The sequence below is a fragment of the Coloeus monedula genome, assembly GCF_965178545.1.
Source record: "Coloeus monedula genome assembly, chromosome: 6".
Lineage (NCBI taxonomy): Eukaryota > Metazoa > Chordata > Aves > Passeriformes > Corvidae > Coloeus > Coloeus monedula.
This window is the reverse complement of record NC_138786.1, coordinates 48,161,789-48,183,701: the sequence shown is the minus strand read 5'-3', so window position 1 is coordinate 48,183,701 and position 21,913 is coordinate 48,161,789. Positions and strand designations below refer to the sequence as shown.

General features: G+C 44.6%; 1 protein-coding gene across 4 annotated transcripts in view; it reads left to right on the top strand.

Annotated features, from left to right (window-relative positions):
• Nucleotides 1-2,621, top strand: part of TTC7B (tetratricopeptide repeat domain 7B) — a 129,564-nt gene extending 126,943 nt beyond the window's left edge. For all 4 annotated transcript variants that reach the window (XM_082284521.1, XM_082284520.1, XM_082284519.1 and 1 more), the window contains one exon: nucleotides 1,681-2,621. In XM_082284521.1, the coding sequence (XP_082140647.1) occupies nucleotides 1,681-1,902 (222 nt within the window). In that variant the 3' untranslated portion in view covers nucleotides 1,903-2,621. The remainder of the gene's footprint in view (nucleotides 1-1,680) is intronic.
• The last annotated feature ends 19,292 nt before the right edge of the window (nucleotides 2,622-21,913 follow it).

The window sequence follows — 21,913 nt, the reverse complement described above, 5'->3', positions numbered from 1 at the left end:
CAGATGTGACGTAATATGTGTCTCTTCCTATGAACAGGCTTATATCTGCAAAATTGGATTTTTCTTCAGTCTTGAAAAGAACAGCTTGTATCCTTAGCAAGCAGGAAAAATAGTCTGGCATATTTAAGAAAAAAGTATTACCAATATTCAAATAATTCACATGTTTAATTAGTATAAAACAGACATATCTGCACCCCAAAAAAGCAAGGCTTTTGAAAATAGAGACTCTTGTCTTGAAAATTAAGAACATTTACATTTTATTAGGGTTAGGTGCACTGCAGTGACACCAGCTTTGTGTATTCCATCTCCTTGCTTCATTTTTTGTAGTTTCTCATCTGATACCTACCACTCACTGACAATCACTTCACTGCAGGGAAAAAAAGCACTGACCCTGAGAGTTATCCAGTTTTTGTATTGGAAGTACTGTTCACTTGCTCTGAAAATGCTGACTCAATTGACAGCTCAAAAAAAGTCCAAACCCAAAAAAGCCCTCTAGCACCTCTATGTGAGAACATCTGCCAGGCTGATACAAATTAGCCTGCATTGCATTTATTTATTCACTTGCCAATACTGTACAGCACTCTTTATATTGTTCTACAGTTCAGGGTGTGCTCGGTTGTTCTGTAGGATGGAGTCAGCAGTCTTCCCAAGCTGAAACTCAGCCTGGTGGGCACAATTCTGGAAATGTATGGTGGATAATTCAGAGGCTGCATAGAATGTCAGTACTTTCTAATCATCAGTGCTTGGGTTAATAAGGATTTTAGGGACAGATGTACAGAGAGATAAAAAGAATTGTGGTCCAAGGAGTGGGGGCTGGGATGGGAGAAGTCACAAGGCCTCTGTAAGCAGTAAGGGATGCCTCTCTGCAAAACAAAGATTTGTGATCCATATGTGTTTTGCAATACAGAATCACAATGTAAAAACGCATATTGTTAGGATTATTATAATCCCAGAATAAAGCTCTCTTACTGGGTCATTCCATGACTTTTCTGGCACAGTAACATAGCTGAATGTGATGGATGGAGATTTCCATGGCCTCATTCAGCCCATATCCTAGTGGATTTGGATGTGCTCTGGATCGTGTGGTGTTGAATTGGATCTCATCTCGCAGAGGAAAATGGAGAATCTGTAACAAGGAAGTTTATGAGGAAGTTCTGTGCCTGCTGGTCCTTTGTGCATTACTGGGGCAATGTCAGTCCCTGTTCCTGTTCTGCAGATTAAATCAAGCACTGTGGTTGTTGCCCATTGAGCTGAACTCAGTCTTGTTACAGCCATCCCCGAGGGCCACTGGTGCCGTGTATGGTCTCAGGTGTTACAGGGCATGAGCTGGGTGCTGAGATGCACAGGGAGGATATGAAAACTTCAGGGCATGCACCTTAGGACTTCAGATAACAGGAGCTTATGCAAAAGCCCAGGTAATTCCTGCTTCTTGGCAAATGGGTGGAGTTTTTGTTACTTAGTCTTTGTTTCCTGTACAAAGCCCCTTGACTTTGTTGGTGTGGAGTAGCTTGCTCCAGTCCAGCATCAGGTCATTTCTTTTCTTAAATTAAAAAAAAATTACATAGTCTAACACTTTGAGCCCAAGAGCTGCCTACCCTTATTTCACTGCAGTGACCTTGTTTGAGCTACAGGAAAGCCCTACTGGCCAATCTCAGCCATTTTCCCTTTGCTTTCTTGCAGGCTCTGATACTTCACCAGCTTGGGCGCTATAGCTTGGCAGAGAAGATTCTCAGAGATGCTGTCCAAGTGAACTCCACAGCCCACGAGGTCTGGAACAGCCTGGGAGAGGTGCTGCAGGCTCAAGGCAATGATGATGCTGCGACTGAATGCTTCTTGACAGCACTGGAGCTTGAAGCCAGCAGTCCTGTGGTCCCTTTTACCATCATTCCCAGAGTCCTTTGAGAGGGCACCTTGATCAACCGATTTTTGGTCTGACTTCTGGGTGAGCAACCCCAGTGTATGAGACTGCCTGGTAACTGGTTAGTTTGAGAAACTTTAGAGCTACAGGTAACAAACTCCACTCTTTAGCGGGAAAGTGGCCAAAGCAGGGAGATGCCACCATATGTTAATGTCAGACTGAGAGGACAGAGTGGTGAGCCAGAGCCAAATCACTCATATCGCCTGCAGTTTTGCCCTGGTAGTTTTAAAACATCGTTATATTGTTCATGGATGATGTGCCATATTTTGTTAGTGATACTTGAGTGTTACATAAAATTGTAATGGAATCAACTACCAATTGTAGAATAAGATTCAGTGGCAGAACAGACTATTTTTAACAAGTCTGTTAATAAAACTCTTCTATTCCTGCCTCTCAACCTCTTTTGGCCCGAAGTCAAAATGTGAATTTTCTGTTTCCATCTCTATTTTAGTCCAGGCCAGAAAATCAGTTGAGTTCTTGTTTGTAGTTGTTAATAACTGTGATGTGTGGCTAACTGTTATCTAGAGCAAAGGCTGAGTACAAGAATATTTATATTTTATCAATGTATGCCTGTTACAAAAAATATATTAGTTATTTAAGTTTAACTTTTTTATGTGAATTCAGAGTTTATTTATCAATGGAAATATGTAAAAAGAAGCCTCAAATGGAATATTTACCGACATTCCTTATACATGAACCCACACTTGGCTAAATGGGATGATTATGTTAATAATAAAATGATTTTTAAATGGAACCTTTCCTGTGTCCTGTCCTGGTTAAGAATCTGGGGGAAATAGATGGTTTGTGGACACATTTTTATGAGCTGGTTGGCTGGCCTTGAAGATGAGCAACACCAAAAGTAAATGTTCTGAGGCCAGTCTAGAGAAAAGAAGCTGCTATACTCTTTGCCAATGGTACCGTTATCTTAGATTTCAGGTTTCCTTAAATCTTCACTACTCATTTTTTCTTCCTTCCACTCCAGCTCTATGAAGCCAGATTACACTGCTTCTACATAATATATGGACATTCACATATACCTTGGTAGTGCTTGGGAAAAGCATGTTAAATATTTATACAATATTCTTTGGGTTTTTTTACTGTCTTCATAGTTCTTTCTCAACATCTCCTGCACTTTGTGTCCCTTGAAAGAAAAGTTGGCTGGTTTAGCAGACAAATACTTGCCAGAGATTCTCTGGGATGTGTAGAGAAGAGTCATTGTTGCAATGACTATTCAGGGTGCGTGAGCTGGGCTAGTAGCGTCCGCTCATTTTCAGCGTTGGGCACATTTGGAGCCTGGGAAGAGTTCCAGCTTCCCCATTAGACTAGGTGCTCCTTGATACTTGGCTGATTTGTCACAAGAAGTGGTTTTAAAGTGCTTAGCACAGGATAGCAGATGATTCAGGAAATGTTGTTCTTTGTTGCTCACCAGAGCTTACGCGCCTCAAACACATGGAGCATCCTCACTGCGGCAGCGTGGGGGTCCAGTGAGCATCTTCTAATGGCAGAAGACTTAAACCTGGGGAACTCTTCAGTTTTCCCCCTGGCATTTCATGTGCCTGTTAGGCTGAGGCTACTTTGAAATTATATCTGCTTGGCATTTGGCCCATATGTTCTCTGTAAAATGGACCAAAACCCTGTAATAGGTAGTGTTTTCAAATCTATTTTAAAGGCAGTAGAAATTGTGTCATCTTGCTCACTGCGAAAAACATCAGTTTTGTTTCCCCATTTAAAGTCCCTGTTTGGCATATTTTCTTCCTACTGTCCTTGGCTTTCTTTTTCTCTTTTCTTTTTGCCAACTGTTCTCTTTTCTAGTCCCAGTTCATAATTGGTGTTCTGGCCCTGCTGTCTTTTGGCACCCATTACATGATACCAAAAAATAGTGCAAAACTTTCATTGGTTTAATTCAGTTCTTCCTGACCACTTCTTCTATCCCAGTTCCATTAGTTAAATTTGTGATACCTTTCACAGGTGTGCTCCTTCACAGTATTGACTCACCTTTTACTGTAATATCAAAGCTTTTCTAACAAGGCAATTTGCACCTAGATATGACACAGAGGGTCTTTCTCAAGAGAGCTTCAGACAAGAGTAGAGAATAGGAGAATTCTGTAACAGAATTCAGTTCTGATTCTTCTCATTCCAATTCAAGTCCTGGGCTGTTTTGATAAACTCCCAATGTGGAAAGGTTAGCAATCTAATTGTGTCATGTCTTTTATTAGTGGAGAAGTTGTCACTGGTGTTGTGCATATCAGGTGAACCTGAATATCTGTTTCCTTTTTCTTGCACTGGAATCAGTTTCACTGTAAATCCACAAGCTTCTACCTCTTGGGAATAGCCTCAGCTACCTATTTTTAAAAATGGATTATGTCTGTAAGGCCGTACATTTAGGAATTTTCAGGCAGAAGTGGAAATCCTTGCAGCATATGAATTAAACAGCAACACTTGTTTAAGCATAGTTTTTGAGTTAAAACAACAAGTTTCTAGGTTTTACAGCTGCATTTTTTTTTTAAACAAGAAGGCCAAGATAAAAAAATATCTATTTTAGTTGCTATACAGAGAGATTTGCCTTTTGCAATCTGCTGTCAGACCACCATAACTTTTCAGTCACTAGTGAAGGAAACAATGCCTATGTGCACAGCCAGTCCCGGAGAAGTGTTCCCTTGGTGCCCGTGGGTTGGTGTCATCCTCATGAGGGCTGCTCCTGGACTTTGTGGCTGGCAAAATCTCCATGTGGACACACAGTCTGTGTGTGCTCTTGCTCCCCCAGCCTGTGTCAGGAATCAGAGCTGTTCAAATGATCGGTGAGGTAAGTGAAGGGCTGAAAACCACGCCAACCCCCTTGCTCCCTTGTCTCAAGGTTTTACTAACCTTTGGGTGGGAGCCAAGTAAAGGCTTCAGGTAGTTCTTCATCTGATTTACTGCACCAGTAGTAACATTAATCTGCAGAGGAGAAAGGCAGGACAGCCCCTGCTTGGACCAGTGTAAAACAGTTACTAAAGTGCATCGTCGAGCACTCATACCAATACAGGGACAAGTTGCACACGCCCAAGATCTCCAGCCTTTCAATGGGGATTACATACTCTTCTCTTAAATCCATAAGACTGGAATAGTGGGTTTCAGAGGAGACTGCCCTTATTCTGCAGGTTGCTTGTGCTACTCAAAATGATTAACATTTGGTTTACTGAGCATATGCTGAAGTGTAGCAGCAATCTCTGTTGCACTTGATAAAAGGTTGGACTCTGCAGCGCCTGCAGTAAGAAAACTTATCATTCAAGTAATTGGTAAAAGTTCATCTCTAATTTTGGTGCAGATAACCATTTCTACTCCATGATTTATTTTATTTCTACTTTTGCTTTCATGATTCACAGGAACAAGAGAACCAATCCAAGCAGAACTAATCCAACTGTATCTTTGAAAACTTTTTTCATTAATTATATGCATTTTAAACATCAAAGCTATTTTTAAAATTGCTTTAATTTTCCTTGAAAATCTGTTTTTTCCTGAGTAGACTGTTCTACTCTGGAATGATAGCAGAAGCTTGGATATACTGGAGTTCCAGATATACCTTGCTAATTCTTTGTTTGTTCAGTTGTCAGTTATAATGGTATTTTTCTCACAATTGTCCTTTCTCTTCTCTAACATCAAGTTAAAAAGCTTATATGCTAAAATATGCTTTCAGCAAGTATACTTCTCCAACATTTCATCTATTTAACCTCATCACTTCCAAACTACCTTTTCTGATCTCACTGATGGGCTATGATGGACTGTTACACTTCCACATGCATCCACATTATTACAAAGACTAGCTGGTGAGGATTCTGCTCATGGACAACAGGAAAGACAGAGAATATTCAGCTTTTGTCCTATGTGGCTGTCATTGCTGATTGTGTGAAATTTGCTGGGAAGTCTCTCAGACTTGCAAAGCGAACAGGTGGACTCAAAGAAATGGGACAGTGAAGTTCAACCTGAGGAAAACAGAAGGCTTTTTTGGAAAGAGGAATGTGTGGGGGGTGAGTGTTGCTCAGACTTTGCTCTTCCCCATTGCAGGGAAACACAATACTGCTATGCTGGTTTGTCACCACCTTGGTCACCTGGCCTTTCCAGTTCTCAATTTAAAGCACCTTTGTAGCCCAGGTGGGTAATCTCCCCAGTTACTATTTCAAAGAGAGAAAACTGTACCTATTAATTTCTCAGTCCTTTGAAAAGATGTAACTGCTTCTGTCTGGCTCCTGTTCCATGCCCAGTCATGGGACAGACAAGCACCAAGTGCCGCTACCCTGGCACTGCTTCAGACATTTGCAGAGTGCAGCAGCCTCCAGGTGTGCTCTTTTGGATGTGGCCCTAAAGCACGGCAGGAGCACACAGCAAAGTTCCCAAAGGCAGGAGGGAAAGGGCTTTGGTCTTTCTAAATATGCCTTCACTTAGAAAACTTCCTTGGAGGGACTGAGTGTAAAAACCTATTTTAGACATAAAGAGGTCAATGAAATGTGCCATTGCTGTGCTGAATTCTTTTCCTTTGTGTCCTTACATGAGGCAGGGATCTCTGTAGGAGAGATGACCCTTTTTCCAGGTATATTTACGTCTGCTTCATCCAGGTATAAATCTCTACAGCCTGCTCCCCCTGTCCTCACTGGGAGCAGCATGACTGGCTCTTGGCTCCCTCTCTGCCTCTAGAATTGCCTCCCCAAGGATGTGACACTTCAATATGAAATTACTGAAGGCGCCCTGTCTATCTGGCTTGAAAAAAATCAATTGATAGACAATTAAGTAAGGTAATTATAGTACTTCTTTGTTATCACCACAGTGACATGGCTTTAAAAGCATGCACGGTTGGTGTTTTCCTGTCTGTTTCTATAGCTGAGCCCCCTCCTCTATAAGGACAGTAAAGCTGAGAGTCCCTCTGGTGGGTACAGCTGAGGAACAAACATCTGATCAGCACGTGGGCCCTGGGCTGTCTCCCAAAGAGAAAACTGGCCCTGCTTACCAATTTTTAAGTGGACACTTTTTCTACACATGTGCATGCACATGCTCACAGTTACAGAGAGCCATGTCACAGGTGCATCTTACAACTGTGGCAGAGTTTTGAGAGGAAGTTCCTGTACAAGTTCACTTTAGCTCCTGTAAAGCCATCTCCTCTATAAAGAGGCTTTGCTTTTTTTGACAGATAGCTGGTTGTGCCAGAAAAGGAAATTCTGGCCCCAGTTTTCACTTCCAGCGCATGTCAGATGTATATCAAATGATGAGCCTGAGACATTGTTATTATTAGTGCAGGCTTTCCTAAGATTGTTGTTTTCCAAACAGTACCAACTCCTAATGTAGGACTGGAGAGGGCAACAGAGGCCATAAAACATGCCAAGTTGCTTTCCTTTTGACTGTGTTGCAAAAATAGCTCTTTATTGGAAGTAAAACAGTAGTCTTCTGACTGAAAAATTGTTTTTTGTAAGGGTTCCTTCAAGAAAGGTTTTTCTCTTTCTTCTTTTTAATATTGCAAGCTTTTAGCATAACTAACTCCTGTGAGCTGGAATGAGAACCCTGCAACCTTCAGGGCAGGTCCTGTGGCCAAAGGGCCCAGCAAGTGGCTTCATTGACACAAGCCCTACATGCTCTTAGACTAAAATCACTTCTTCCCAGGCGTGCCCTTCAGGAACGTCCCGCTTGTTTGATGATCCCATTGCCCCGCTTCTGCAGTGGTTGCCCACACTGGTGGCCAGCCTGCAGGAGGCCCCATTTCTAGGGCAGGTGCTCCTGGCCACTGCCCTGCCTCGCTGCACAGGGGTGCATGGGCTGGCAGCACCACATGGAGCAGAAAACCACAACACACTGTTTTGAGAGCAATTTTTTCATGGTGTGTGCTGAGTCAGCCACATTGCCATCTGAGAGATTAAAAATAAAAAATTAAAGGAGTAGGCACAAGTTCCTCTGGCTTATGAAAAGCCCCCAAGAGGGCCCACCAGCAGATGCAAACAAAGTTTTGTACAGTTTCCATCTTATGCTCGTCAGAGGACTCTGGCATGTTCTTCATTGTTTTGGGTTAGAGGCTTCACGTGAAGGACCACGTGCTGCAAGGCTGAGCTTCAGCACCAGCAAGGGTTAATCAAAACACGTTTTAGATGCCAGGTTATGGTGCGACTTCATCTCGTGCCTGACCCAAACCAATGGCAGCTGCTGTTGAACAGGGGACCTGGTTCCTGTCTTTGCTTTGCTCCTGTTATGTCTGGTTAGTGTGAGGCTACAGGGAGAGCCAGACCAGCCCACTGTGCTCATGGCCTTTACTTTTGGGGTTGTTTTTTTTTACTGCAGAGGAGGCAGTGGAAGTGGGGAGGTGATGTGAGCCCATATCAGAAATAGGTGGCAGTTAGGTAGGTTGGATTATGCCCATTGAGAACCTGCATTGTTGTTTCCCTCACTATTATCATCAAAACAAAGGCTGAAGTTTTGATGGGTGGCAGTTCCCAGCTGGGTCTCACGCACATGTAAAGTAGTTTTCCCGTTCTGGCCACAGAGCACCACACTTGCCCTAAGAAACACAATAGGAAAGAGCATGGGAGGTTTCTGTTCCCAGCAGAGAGATGCCTTTGCTATGAGTAGTAGCCTGAGGTATTATGCTAATGATGTCTCTTGTTACATTACAGTTTGAAAAATAGAGACTGGGTGATACTAGAGATGCTCAGGAAAGTTAAAATGCATTCATTTCAACTGTGATGCTAATAATCAGTAAGATAAAAATGTATTACGTGCTTATGTGGATGTTTCTTGTTCAGAAATAATGTAGACTTTGTTCACTGTAGCTTACAAATGCACTATGAGAATTTGTAAATTGGTGTCTAACAGTAGCCTAGACTCAGCTCCCAGCCTTGCTAGAAAGGCCAGAGGAAAGGAGGCACAGATCATATAGGTCACAACTGAGAAGACTCGAAACAACTCTCATGGCCAACATACCTCAGAGCATTTTCAGCCTCACCCTGTGTTTCTTATCTAGGATTCTTATCAGACCTTGATTCCCTCTCTGTGGAGGATTTGAATGGGAAGTGATGCTATTGCACAACTATTTCCTTTCCTGGCCCTAAAATGGACTTAAGTTGTAATTCTTGGCCATTATCACCACCAAACATTCAGTGCTTCGTATAGTGAGTTGCAGTTTTTGAATCATTCTCTTGCCATAGCCCAGATTACACCAATGTTAACACAGGACTCTGGCACACAATGGAGGGACTATCCCATCAGTGCCGTGCTTGTGAGACAGCTCTGTCAGCATCCAGCCTTCACAGACATTTCTAAATAGGATTGTCACTGGGAGTGATGTACTGTGATACTGGGGATTCAGGCTTAGCTGCATTTTACTTCCCAGTATGCTGATATTGATGCTTTTCTCATGTTCTGATGCTTCAGCCTCCTTTCTGTGCAAAGCCCACCGTGGATCAGTGACAAGAGCTGCCTCCATCCTGCTCTCTGTCCTCAATTTCCCATTTCACTGGGACATGCTGAACACTACGCTCCAATGGCTTTTGTGTCCTGATTCCTAGAAGAAAGCATCCTCCCGAGAGCAGCTCACTCGGCCTGAGACGCTCAGGCACAGCGACAGCTGCAGCCTACATGAAGCAGGGGTGGTATAAATAGCTTGCAAGAAGAGAGGCAGGAAAAATTACATGGTATGGCACTATGGCCAGAGCTGCAGTATTCAGGTTCAGCCTAGTTCTGCAATCAGCTTTGCTTGAGCCAGCATCAGAGTTATTCTGGGGGGGACCTAAAATTTCCGGTTTTCCTCATTTGCTAAAATTCATGTTTCTAAGTAGTTTGCAGAAATTTTACTGTGGTATCAATGACTGTGAGTGTTCGAGCTTTATCTTAGTCATTGACTTACAAAAAAGAAAAAAGCCTATGTATTCTGCAAGTCAGGAACCCTGGGCTTGCCCAGCTTCATTCATTGGGCTATGGCAAGGGCCTTACTCCATATGCCATGCGGCTTTTGGAACCCTGTCTTCCTCTTTGCAGGACAGCTTCAACAGGGGGACGTTTTGTCCCCAACTCCCCTCCTTACCCTGCTGATTGAGTGCCTCTCTTTGTGCTGAGGTAGCTGTAAATCCAAACACTCCCAGCCCAGATGAGACAAGACAAGACCTGAACCATCTTACCAATTGGATGGAGGCTGTAATTTCTGGACTGTTGTAGCTTAGTTGGCATGATGTGGGCAAATTTGCACACCAAGCCTGAGGGTACTGCAGCAAAATAGTGCTGAAGTTTCCAGGGCAGGAATCAGGTGTCTAACAGACCCAACCTGAGCCTCTCCAGCTGTATGTGGTGCTTGGATTATGACACACAAACTTCCCTACTGACCAGGAGATGCTCAGTGAGTTTTAGTGCTTCAAGCCTGATTAAGCCCCTGGAAGTGCAGGTTGCACTCATGAATAGTCACCTACATTTGGTGGGTTTTCATGGTGGATTCAGCTGGGTGGCACCACTGATGCCTGCAGATTACCATCCAGGAGAGATGAAGATTTGTAAACTAAACCCTAAACACTGGGTGGGGAGTGGAAGTGGCACTGAAGTTCACAGTTTGCATGAAACAAATCCATAGGCTGACAGACTTGAGAGGTTTCATAAGCTGGTGTTCGGATGTGGACAATAGTAACCCTCACCCATGACCCCAGCGTGGAAATGGCAGCAAATGCTTGGCTGAGGCCTCCATTGTGCCCCCCAAGGGAGGTACCTGCCAAGCTGAGCCACCTCACTCGCCATGGCCAGCTCACTGCTCCAGAGCCAGAGGCAGACAAGCTGCTGTAGGGTTGCAACCCCCTGGTAGCCACAGCTGGTCACGACTCGTGCCTGTCACTGCTCTGCACAGATCACTGTGTCAGACATGCAGCTTTCACAGCCAAAAATGCTGAGGCCATCCCTTAGCAACAAAGCTCTTACAGTGCTTTTACTGCTGCAATGGCTGAAGATTGGACACCATCTCTACCACCAGAGCTGCAAAGTGGTGCATAGCAAAGCTGTCCCACAGCTACCTGCAGCAAGGCACTGCACCAGGAACACTGCTTAATGTGAGCTGACCCTGCTGTTGAGAAAGACTTTTCTGGGTGTTACTCTGTACATACACTTATCCTTGACTAATATTCTACAAGACATCTCTGTCCTTCTTGGTTGGCATGGCTTGGCTGCTGGCTGACTCCTGCCTTGGAAATACAAGCTTGGTAATCTTAAGAAGCACAATAAATAGTCAGCATCCTGCAGAAACCAATGTGACGCAGCAAAGCCTATCCACCAGCTATTATGTATAATCCACCAGGAATTAAATACCCATGAATGAATATAAACTCAGGCATGAATAAACAGCTCAGCATTACCCAGGTCTTAGCTGAAAGCCCCAGCAACACTGGCAAACTGTGTGAAGGCCATGTTATGATGGTTCCAGTAACTGTCTTCTGATAGTTTCAGATGTGCTCAAGTCTGGAGCAGCCTGAAAGAATACCACCACAATGATTCCAGTTATTACATGGTATGGCACTATGGCCAGAGCTCCTGAGAGGAGCAGAAATGAGAAAGTCTTCACCCGGGAGATGCCATAGCATCTAGATTTATATACTGACAACATACACGCTCCAGGTTGCTTAGCACCATTTACTCCAACATCACAGGCCTCCACCACACAGTGAAATACAAGCCAAGAAGCCTGAAAAATTTTTTTAAATTACAGGTATGGTACTTCAACTGTATCAACTATTCCTTGCACACACGCACAAATTCCTATTTCACTGCTATTAGCAGAGCACACAGGCCTTTATATGCTTGGTATTTACAGTTTTCATGGCTCTAACTAGAAGCTTCATACGATAAGACAGAAGACACTGACAACCACCTTTGATCACCTTTGACCACATTTGTATATCCATGGACAACTACCTGAGGGTAATGCACAGCATCCAGGCTAATAATGCATGTGCTCCCTGCAGTATGCTGCCTGTGGATAGAGGTTTACCTGGAATCTGAACAAGGAACATGCAAGAAGTGCATTAAGCCACCTTCTAGACAAAAAGCTTAAATTTCATTAGCCCTGCAGGGTGCAAGTATGCCACACCTGGTGCACTGTAAACTCTCCATCTAGTTTGGTAGTGAAAAGTATCCCTGAGTGGAGATCAGAGCAACCAGCCCACCTAATAAATGGAGTGAGATTCCATAGGCCTGCAAGGGAGCTTCCCACTGGCACAGTGCGTGCTGAGGTGCCTTACCATCCCCACCCAGCATTTCAAACAGCTCTTTCTGCAATGGCTGTCATTACAGGAGGCCCTCAACAGCACGTTGTCCTCTCTGCTGACAGCTGAGTATCCAAACTAGTGAAATGCACAACATCTGCCAAAGGAGCAAGCCATCCTGAATAAATTAGCATCCACCTGGGATATGAGCTTGGACCCCTCGACTGGCTGAGATCAGCTAAGGGACCAGCAAGAGTACACAGGAGCATCCACACCTCACTTCACAAGTCTACAGAAGGCTGGTGAAACTCAAAACACTGTTGCATGCATGCATGCATGCATGCATGCATGCATGCAGGAAGGAAGGAAGGAAGGAAGGAAGGAAGGAAGGAAGGAAGGAAGGAAGGAGAGAAACTGTGTAGTGGTTTCCATCACCCTAAGCTGGAAAAAAATTCCTCCTGCGCATCATGGAAAGCCCACAGATACTAGTGGGCATACTGCTGGAAGCAGCCTCTCTGCATGCTCTGACAAGTGGATGCCACACTCTTCTGTATCACTAGAAGATGGGAATAACAGAGAAACAGAGAAATGTGAAGAGCTGAGCAACTCCTTCTGGCCCCACAGATAATCAGCAGTAGCCATTATGCAAATAATGAAGGCATTTCAGGAGAGTGTAGGCAGGATCAGCAGAGACATAGCTGCATCTTTTCAGCCTGTCCTCTCTTGAAGTTGAAGGGAGTCTGCTGCTGGAAGAGATCTCGGGGTACTGCATCCCTTTTGTCCATTGTGGGGCAGCACCGCCTTTTCCTTGCTGAAGTAATGCAGCGGGGTCCTCTGAGCAACAGGCTCTGCAGACCTTTCAAGGAAAACAGTCCTTCCCACAGGTTTGCATCTTCCTTTGCAGAATTCATTGCTCAGGCTATGGTTCAGATCATGGCTGTGGCTGGTGGCTGCCTCCACTGGCTCGGTGGGAATGCTCACTACCAGGGAGAGGAGGTAGCTCACTGAATTTTAATCACATTTTCTCTGCCAGTGCCATGGCCAGGAAAATACTTGTTTATGTGATTAGAAATAAGATGTGTTACACACATACATGGTCTCATCAGCAATTAGTACCTGAGTATTGCAGACAATAACTTCCTGGCTGAACACAACACAAATCTCTTTGTTAAGATCTCCTGGAGTGCCTTTACCTCTAGGATCCTGATGTTCCCAAAGCTTGCAGGAGGGAATGGCACCTCAGCCAGGTTCCTGATGTACTGGGGAGCTTACAAGCCCTTAGCAGTAAATGCAGCTGTCAGGAAGAGGGAGCCTGTGTGCACCAGGAATAGCTGTGTTTGGTGAGGGAGAATTTTGTGTCTTCATCAGGAACAACTCAGTGGGAGTCAGTGAGCCACAGTGGTTCACAGGGAAGCAAAAGTGAGTTCTTTGTGTCTGTGCAATAAGTCAGAGAAAAGAGATTCAACACAGCCACAAGCTGGGGTTAAATCACTGTTCCCTTCAAGGGTGCCAGACCTCAGATGAAGGTGAGAGCTCAGTGAAAGCTTCAGGATTGCTCTGAGGAGCTCAGACTGCAGCTCTTTGATGGGTGAGACCAGAGTGGTGCTTAATGGGGTCAGGAAAGGAGCTGGTCCTGGGCAAAGTTTTACCTGGCTGTCTGTAACACAGGCAAATCAGTGGCCAGATTCCTGCTGCCAAATCCCCACCAGATCTACGGGGATCTTCGCAAAGGATAGAGTGCAACCTCCCTCTTACGGGAGAGTTTGGAAATGCAAAACACCTATACAGCTGTGGCCCAATTCAATAATTTCTGAGCAGCTACACAACCTGTGACCCCATCTGCAGAACCACACATGCTAGATCTCTGCCCTGCTCTCCGTGTCTCTCTTTAACATTAGGGACCTTGTACTTGAAAAATCTTTAATGCAGCCATCTAAAACCAGCCTCTCTTAACAACCCTGCCTATTTAAGTATCTTTTGCAGCTCATCATCTGTCACAAGAAATGCAGTACATTTGGGTTTTTCTACTGCAAGAACTGGCAACACCCTCTACTTCCTAAATCTTCCAAAATAAGTTGCATGCATTCCAGATAACTTGCAGAAAAGCTAAAAATAGGAAAAGCTAACCTCTGAATTTAATTTTTTGCTTTTCATTTTCCTTCTTGGATGTGCTCCCTGTTTTGAGCAGTTGTACTTCCCGTTAGGTCAGGCACTAGACAATAGTTTTCCAAGAGTCTGGAGATTAGAGAAACCCATAAAACAATTCCACATCCAGCAGCACAGAACTGCTGGCACTCACTGAAAGGTCTGCCCTGGAAGTGGCCTGGGTTGTCTCTCTCCTGTCTGCTTTCTTTACACTGATATTTCTCTTCCAAAAAAATCTTCCAAGCTGTCTGCTTTTATCTGCTCCTGCTACTTACCGAGCCTCCCCGGTTTTCTCAGGCAGCGCATCCCTCAGTGTCTTGCTCCCACTCACTGCTGAGATTAATGCTGCATAATATTCCAGAGCTATCACATTCTGGTACTTGGAGCTCATTTTGTTCTTTCTCAAATTCAAATTTAACTTAAAATTAAAAAGCCCCACACAATGGAAAGCCTGTGTATCTAAGTGGATACACAGATCTAGGAGCAAGTAGTGGTTGGGGGTGATGAAGGGGAAGCCATGTCAGATAAAATGGGTGGCCTTTTTGATGTGAAGAAGGTTCTTCACTTTATTTAGGTGTAGGTATGCAACTTGTGTGAGTCAACACTCCCTACCATGCAGTGAAAAGTCTGCCTAATTTGGAGCACCCAGGAGCTTTGGATTGTCCTCTGCAGGTTTCCTGACCAGGTCAGCAACAGGGCAGGGACTACACCAGCCCAGAGTCTGAAGGATGTTAGGAGGCAGAGTAAAGGAGCCATCTCACTTTATGTTGGCAACTTTATGTTGACTTTATGTTGGCAACGAGTGATCAGCTTAGGGCAAGCCTGGCTGCAGGACAGTGGTACTGTGATTCACCCCCTTGGGCTGGGAGCCAGCTAGGAAACAGTCAGGAAATCAGATTGTCACACTTCTCAGGACACAGGCAGGAGGTGGGTGAGAAACCGAGCAAATCTCAGCAGTACAGAGTCAACTGCAGAGTCTCTTGACCCACCTGCCTCCAGCATGGGCAGAGCCATGCTGGAAAATGGGCACCCTGCTCATGTCTGTTTGCAAACAGGCTGGGTCCGCCCTTCCTGTGCCCCACAAATGAACTGGGGGATTCACCTCCCTCTGCCCGAGCCAAGGGCCAGCTTCAGAGCACAGCAGCTGACTTCACCACACATGGACAGAGGAGGGACTTTCTACCCACAGTTGCACTTCCCTTCAAAACCCATGTTGCTCCTTTGCCTTTCAATGGAATAAATGCCATGAAGCACTACAATGGTAGTTAAAAATGTACTCGCATACTACGTCACGGAAGAGTGGGCTAATAAGGTAATGATGACTAACTCCAGTGTTTCAAACTGGGGGAACCAAGTTCTCTGAAAGAGTAAGGTGATTAGGTGGCCTGTTGCTATTGAAAGTTTCTACATCAGCCCACTTAGCAGACAGGTCTCCTGGCCTACAGAGTAAATGCAGATTTACGTGGTGCAGAATCATGGTTTTTTGTCCTAGGAAGGGCAGTTCTTTGACCTGGAGCTGATGAAATCTGCTCTGCTTCATACCTTTTGTGGGCTGTGCTTGCCTGCACAAAGCCTCACTTCTGTGTCTTTCTGGAAAAGGAATTAGCCACCTTATTCCTGCATGTATTGAACTCAGCTGCCAGCCACTTTCAGTTTGTTGCAATAAACCGAGAGCTTCTAAACTCTGGCTGGAGTCAAGTCCAACAGTAATGCGGTCAAAAAGGAGAGAAGCATTCTGTGCCTTGAAGAGAGCTGGGATATTTGCCAAGATTAAGCATAGTTTTTTCTCTAGCCAGTCAAGGGACACAGAAGCTTTTCCAGACACTGTTGTCCAATTCAGAGTAGTGTGGCCAAAAGCAATAATCTGGAGGAATCCACTCTGGGCTGAATTTGGACATTATTTTTAGACAAACATTGTGTCCTTCTTTACAAGGAGAAAAACACCATACAATCTATGTTCAGGCACCCACAAATACACTGCTTTGAGACATATTACAGTATGAGCAAGCCCACCACTGATTCTCCTTCATGCTGGAGTACAGTCATGGCGCTTTTCATCGACTTGATGGTGTCCAAGCCATTCCAGGGTACAGAAACATCAGTGTCCTGTCAGGGGGCTCACTCCACAGCACTCCTTCCCCAAGCCTGGCTTCTGCAGGAGGTCTTCTCTGTGCCACCAGGGCTTTGGGTCAACAAGCAGCGTGCCTTGCCCTTTGCTGTCATGGTCCAAATGCCCAGCCTGGACCATTGGCTCCAGGCTTCTCTGCAGAAACACCTCCTGCTTGTTATGGTGAGAAATTTTGCAATACGGCCCCACCACTCATTACACACTGCAGTCATTTCTGCTGCATGCTTCTGATTAACTTCTCCACAGTGGTGAAAACAATGAATGGCTTGGAGAAACAGTACGAGGAAACCAGAAACACTTCAAAGTTTTCTGTGTGAAGTCTTCTGGGTCATGTTACATCCTCCTAATAAAATCTACAAACTCAGGACACCCTGGTGGCCAGGGATTTACAGCAATGCAACAACACATCCTGGCACTGATCCTGCCCCATTTCCACCTGCATCCACAAATTCGGTCCTTCTCCTTCCTCCCCGCTGCCCTCAGTGCCCTGCTCAAGGGTCACTAGATCCTGAACTTATGCCTCTCAAGATGCTGTTAGGAAAATCATCTGCTGGCTGACAGCACTGCCTGGCTGCCCAAGGCTGCCCTGAAAGACTGGTGTGTTAGGCCAGCTCAGTGCCATTTGGCAACATAATGAGGTCTCCTCAGAAATGCATTTCAAAAGATTACCTGAGTTTGCAGATGAGCTGCCCTCTGGTCACAAACTAATCCTGCTTAGAGGAGATTGGGCACAACAGCAGCCAGAAGGGATACTTCTGATTGAAACTACAGTAAAACCTGGCCTGAAAATTCTGTCTTTTACACCTTTTCTAGATACTAGCTTGCTAATTGCTTACTTATTATAGAAGATCCTATCACATGTAGACAACATAGAGAATGACAAACTTTTTGTAATCCACTTGCAGGGACATCCAGCAAGAGGCAGAGTAGCCATTGCCCCCACTCAGCGATGCTCAGGGGCAGCTCTCTGTGCCCATTGCTCTGAGACACTGTGTCCCACTTGGTAGATCAAACGAGATCAGACCACACATAAATGAAAAAAAACGAGGTTTCAGAAGAAGAACTGCAAGTGTCCCCCGGAATTTTTGCCCAAAACCTGGGTTACACCCAATCCTTCAGAATGCAGAAGATATATAGTTGATAATAATTTTAATTTTCCTTCAAAATAAGAATTTGGAGCCTCCTCTCCTAATAGTACATTAACCACAGATAGAGACATTTGCAGAAAATAATAGTGTTTCTACATTTCTTTTGCAATGCAACAGAATAATACAAAGGTTTAGCTAGGAGGAGAGTTGACTTCTCCATGTAAAAGCTGTCACAGTGAAAACAAAAATGAATCCAGCAAACAGCACAACTAAACAAACCCACACTGCCTCTGTTGCAGTGGGTTGAGTTGCTTCACTGTGATGGGCACCAGTGCCTCTGTGCAGGCAAAGCATTGGGAGCAGCCACAATGAGCCCAGAGGATGCACCACTGCCATGTGCATAGCAAGGAGCTGCCAGCATTTGCCAACACCACCCCATTTTCCACTGCTGTCTGTTGTCCACGCTGTGCCTGAGAGGCTGGAGCACTGGTGCTGTCAGCTTACCACGTGTGGGGCTCAGCAGGACAGGAGGCACAAGGCCACCTATAACAAAGTAAGAATGAAGATCTGCAGCTGGTGTTATCAAAGCTCCCTGCTAGCCTTGGGTAAATGTCCTGCAAGCACAAGAAGCAAAATACAGTTTTGTTCCCTTCCCACGTCAGTTTAGAGAACCAGTGGTGTTTTACCATGTAAAAAATTAACATGCTTTAAATTAATTTTATATATATATATATATATATATATATATATATATATATAAAATCATATGAAACTCATTCCTTATTACTATCTACATACTTCTGGAAGGCACCAGTTTAGTCAAGTACTGCAGACAGTTTTGGGAACCTTGAATGAAGGGAAACATACAAGGAATTGAGTCTGACAACCAAAAAATTCAGTCAGGGGCACTGCCACATTCAAGACAATGAAGACACTCGTTTATGAAGTGGGGTGTGCAGGTGTCCTCTAAATCAACCAGAAAGCTTCAGCTCCTATCTTTCCACCCTGCCTTCACTGGGTAGTGCAGATCCAGCAATGGCTTTGTTGTTACCATGGCAGCTAAGCCCTTTCTCCTCATTCAGGGTCTCTCCTTAGCCAGACACAACATCCAAGCTTTAAGGCCCTCTTTCTGCCAGCTCAGTGGCAATCACCACTGGAAACTCCCTTGGCACAGCTCCTGGCCTCACTCTGGTGACACATGTGGAGTCACATCCTCCCTGCAGCTCGTGAGCCAGCACTACCTTCCACCCTACGTTAACACCACGGAGTTTCCTTCCTCCATGTGCTGAAGAGAGGAAGAGCTGCCTCCAGTGCTGTTTACGAAGTGTGCACGCACCCAGCTGTGCTAGGATGAATGTATCCTCAGCCTTTTCCTCCTTGGTAACCTAGAAATAGCCCATTTCTTTGCCACAAGCCTCAGTGGTGTCACTTACAGGAACAGGCCTAAACTTTCCCCATTTGCAAAATGGAATTAAATCATAGTTCCCTGTGTTATGCATCAGTTTATTAAGCAGTAAACAGTCAACTTGAAGCAAACCCAATAATAATTAAAGGTGGTCAAGTAGCCATTGCTCAGGCATGGTGGCCCAGTAGGAAGAGGTGCTAATGGCAGGGCAGAGCTATGGACCACCCTCTGGGCCCTCAGCCCAGCCTTCCACAGCGGGGGGCACTTTACTTCTCACCTCTCCAGGAGCCATGACACACAGAGTAAGGGATGGGATGAGGCTGAGTATACAAAATTTCACAAAAAATCTTAGTGGTACCCTGTAGCTACATCAAAAGATGCAGTTAGTGGGGTTTGGGAGAGGTCATTTTGGGGAGTATTTCACAAGTTCCCGAGGGAGCTGGGGCAGGTTTCAGTCCCCAGGCAGCTCAGTGACAGAAAGACTGGAGGAGAGGATTACCAAGCTCTTCTGGAAAGAGGCAGGAAGGAAGTGGGAGTGCAACTTCCTACTCAGGACACTGAGACTTGACCCCTGCTCAATTTTCCTATGACTCAAATGGTATTTCTTAAAGCAGCCCTCCTTCCAATGACTTAAAAATAGCAACTGCTGAAGCAGAGGAGACTGCTGACTAATGCTGTACTAGAGGATATATCTTTCTCTGGAGAATAAGCTGGTACAAGTACCAGTTTTTGGATGAGCTAGGCAGGACTGGCAGGGTTACCCTGTGACAGCTGACCTACAGTTCCCATGCAGACTATCTTCTAAAATATAGAAAAGATGACTAAACAGGTCAACTTCAATAAAGAAACCTCAGTAACAACTGTGTTACAATCTACATAAATGACATTCCTAAGGGATCTACATTTTCAGTGGCAAAAATTCATGGAGTTCTCAGATGAAAAGGACATGAAAACTACCACTAGAGACCAGAGGCCTTCCTCAAATTAAGTCCAGTTGAACATGAGCACAGCATTTGGAAAAAATGCCCTATCCTGGTGTTGTGTGCCCAGTGACCACAACCTTTGGCAAGTCATGGCAAGGAGAGGTTCCCCTGACTGTGAAAAACCCGGACTTTATTTCCAGGCTGAATTTGTTGAGATGGACCTTCCCTGCTTTTGCTGTTCCTGTGCTCTCACCTGCCACACTGAGGAGCCCTGCAATGGCGTGTTCCTCGCAGATGGGAGGCACCTGCGAGAGAAAGCCTGATTTAACCAGAGGCAAGGCTCCCAGCAACTCCCACAGTGGGCCAGGGCTTTCAGTGCATTTGCCAAGCAGATATTTCCTATTGTGCCCATCCTACCATGCAGTCTTAGATGCACTGTATCAGTAAGGAAATATCATCCTTATTCACCAAGCTCCAACTTTTACATTGCCTGCAAATGTTATCAGCACAGGGGTCATGTTGATGCCCTTCAGACTATTGATAAAGCCATTAAAGATGTGGGATCAAGGAACAGCCCCTGTAGACAGATGCAAACCCACCAGAAAAAGAGATACACACACACACACACACAAAAGCACACACATGCAGAGCACACACATGCAGAGCACATGCCACAGTTAATGTGGCAGGAGATGAGGCAAGATTCCTCCTCCTGCTGATGCCCCAACTGGAAACGGGCCTGCCAAACAACAATTCCCTAGTTACAATTACACTGGAGCTCTGTGAGTCACTTTCCAACCCACTGAACATACTCCACTTTGAATTATGTATCATTTTGGGTTTTTTAATCAAAACATTGTGTTTTCTCGAAGAAAATGCCTGGCTCAAAACTAAATTTAAACACACAAGTATTTTTACCTTTAACCACCAAACATTATCTCAGCAAAGAAAGGGACTCCAGTTAGTTTGACAATGTTTGGCATTTATTAAGCCACTCTTCCTTCATTTTAAGTAGGTAATTCCATTCAGCTGTTCCAGTACTTTGCCTGGACACAAAGGTCATGAAAGGACATCTCATTTATATATTTTAAATATTAGTACATCACCTTTCCTCCACTCTATCATATCCCTAGTGCTCCTAGCAATACTGCAAATCAACATCTTAAATAACTTCTGCTCAAAAGGCTTTTGAGTGACTTTTACACACACACAAAAAAAATTTCCTTGTTGTCATGCACCATTTGCATCTTCATCTAGCTTTCTCTACAGTCCTTGCCTTAGTATTGGGGTAGTACCAGTGACGTATCTAGTTTTGTCTTGAAAAAGGTTTTTTACAAAAACATGCCTTATTTTTCTGTACTTTGGTCTTACGGAATCACAGAATCATTTCAGTTGGAAAAGATCCTTAAGGTCATTGAGTCCAACAGTTAACCTAACACTACTAAATCCACTAATAAATCATGTCCCTAAGTGCCACACCTACACCTCTTTTAAATACCTTCAGGGATGACAACTCTACCACTTTCCTGGGCAGCCTGTTCCAGTGCTTGACAACCCTTTCTGTGAGGAAATTTTTCCTAATATCTAATGTAAACTTCTCCTGGCACAACTTGAGGCAATTTCCTTGTGTCCTATCGCTTGTTACTTGGGATAAGAGACTGACCTCCACCTCACCACAGCCTCCCTTCAGGTAGTTGTAGAGAGCAATAATGTCTCCCCTCAGCATCCTTTTCTCCAGACTTACAGAATAATAGAATTATGGTTCAGACTGGTTTCTCTCTTTTGAGTTTCCTTGTTTGCCACACACTGCTGTTACAGGATGCATGGTTCAGACTGGTTTCTCTCTTTTGAATTTCCTTGTTTGCCACACACTGCTGTTACAGGATGCATCTATTTGTCACATTTCAGGTGTTTCAAGAGACTCCTAGGTGCCATCCATGCATTGGTCTCTTTCCCAAGCAGTGTCCATCCAGCACTTCAGAGATCAACAGGCAAGGGAAATGTCTGCACTGGGATCTTGCCAGGAAATGGAAATGCCCAGGGTAAGAAAGAGTCAGGCTGAGTCAGCATCCCTCTGTTGAAAAACACTCTTCTGGTTAAAAAGAAGCAGATCTCCCTA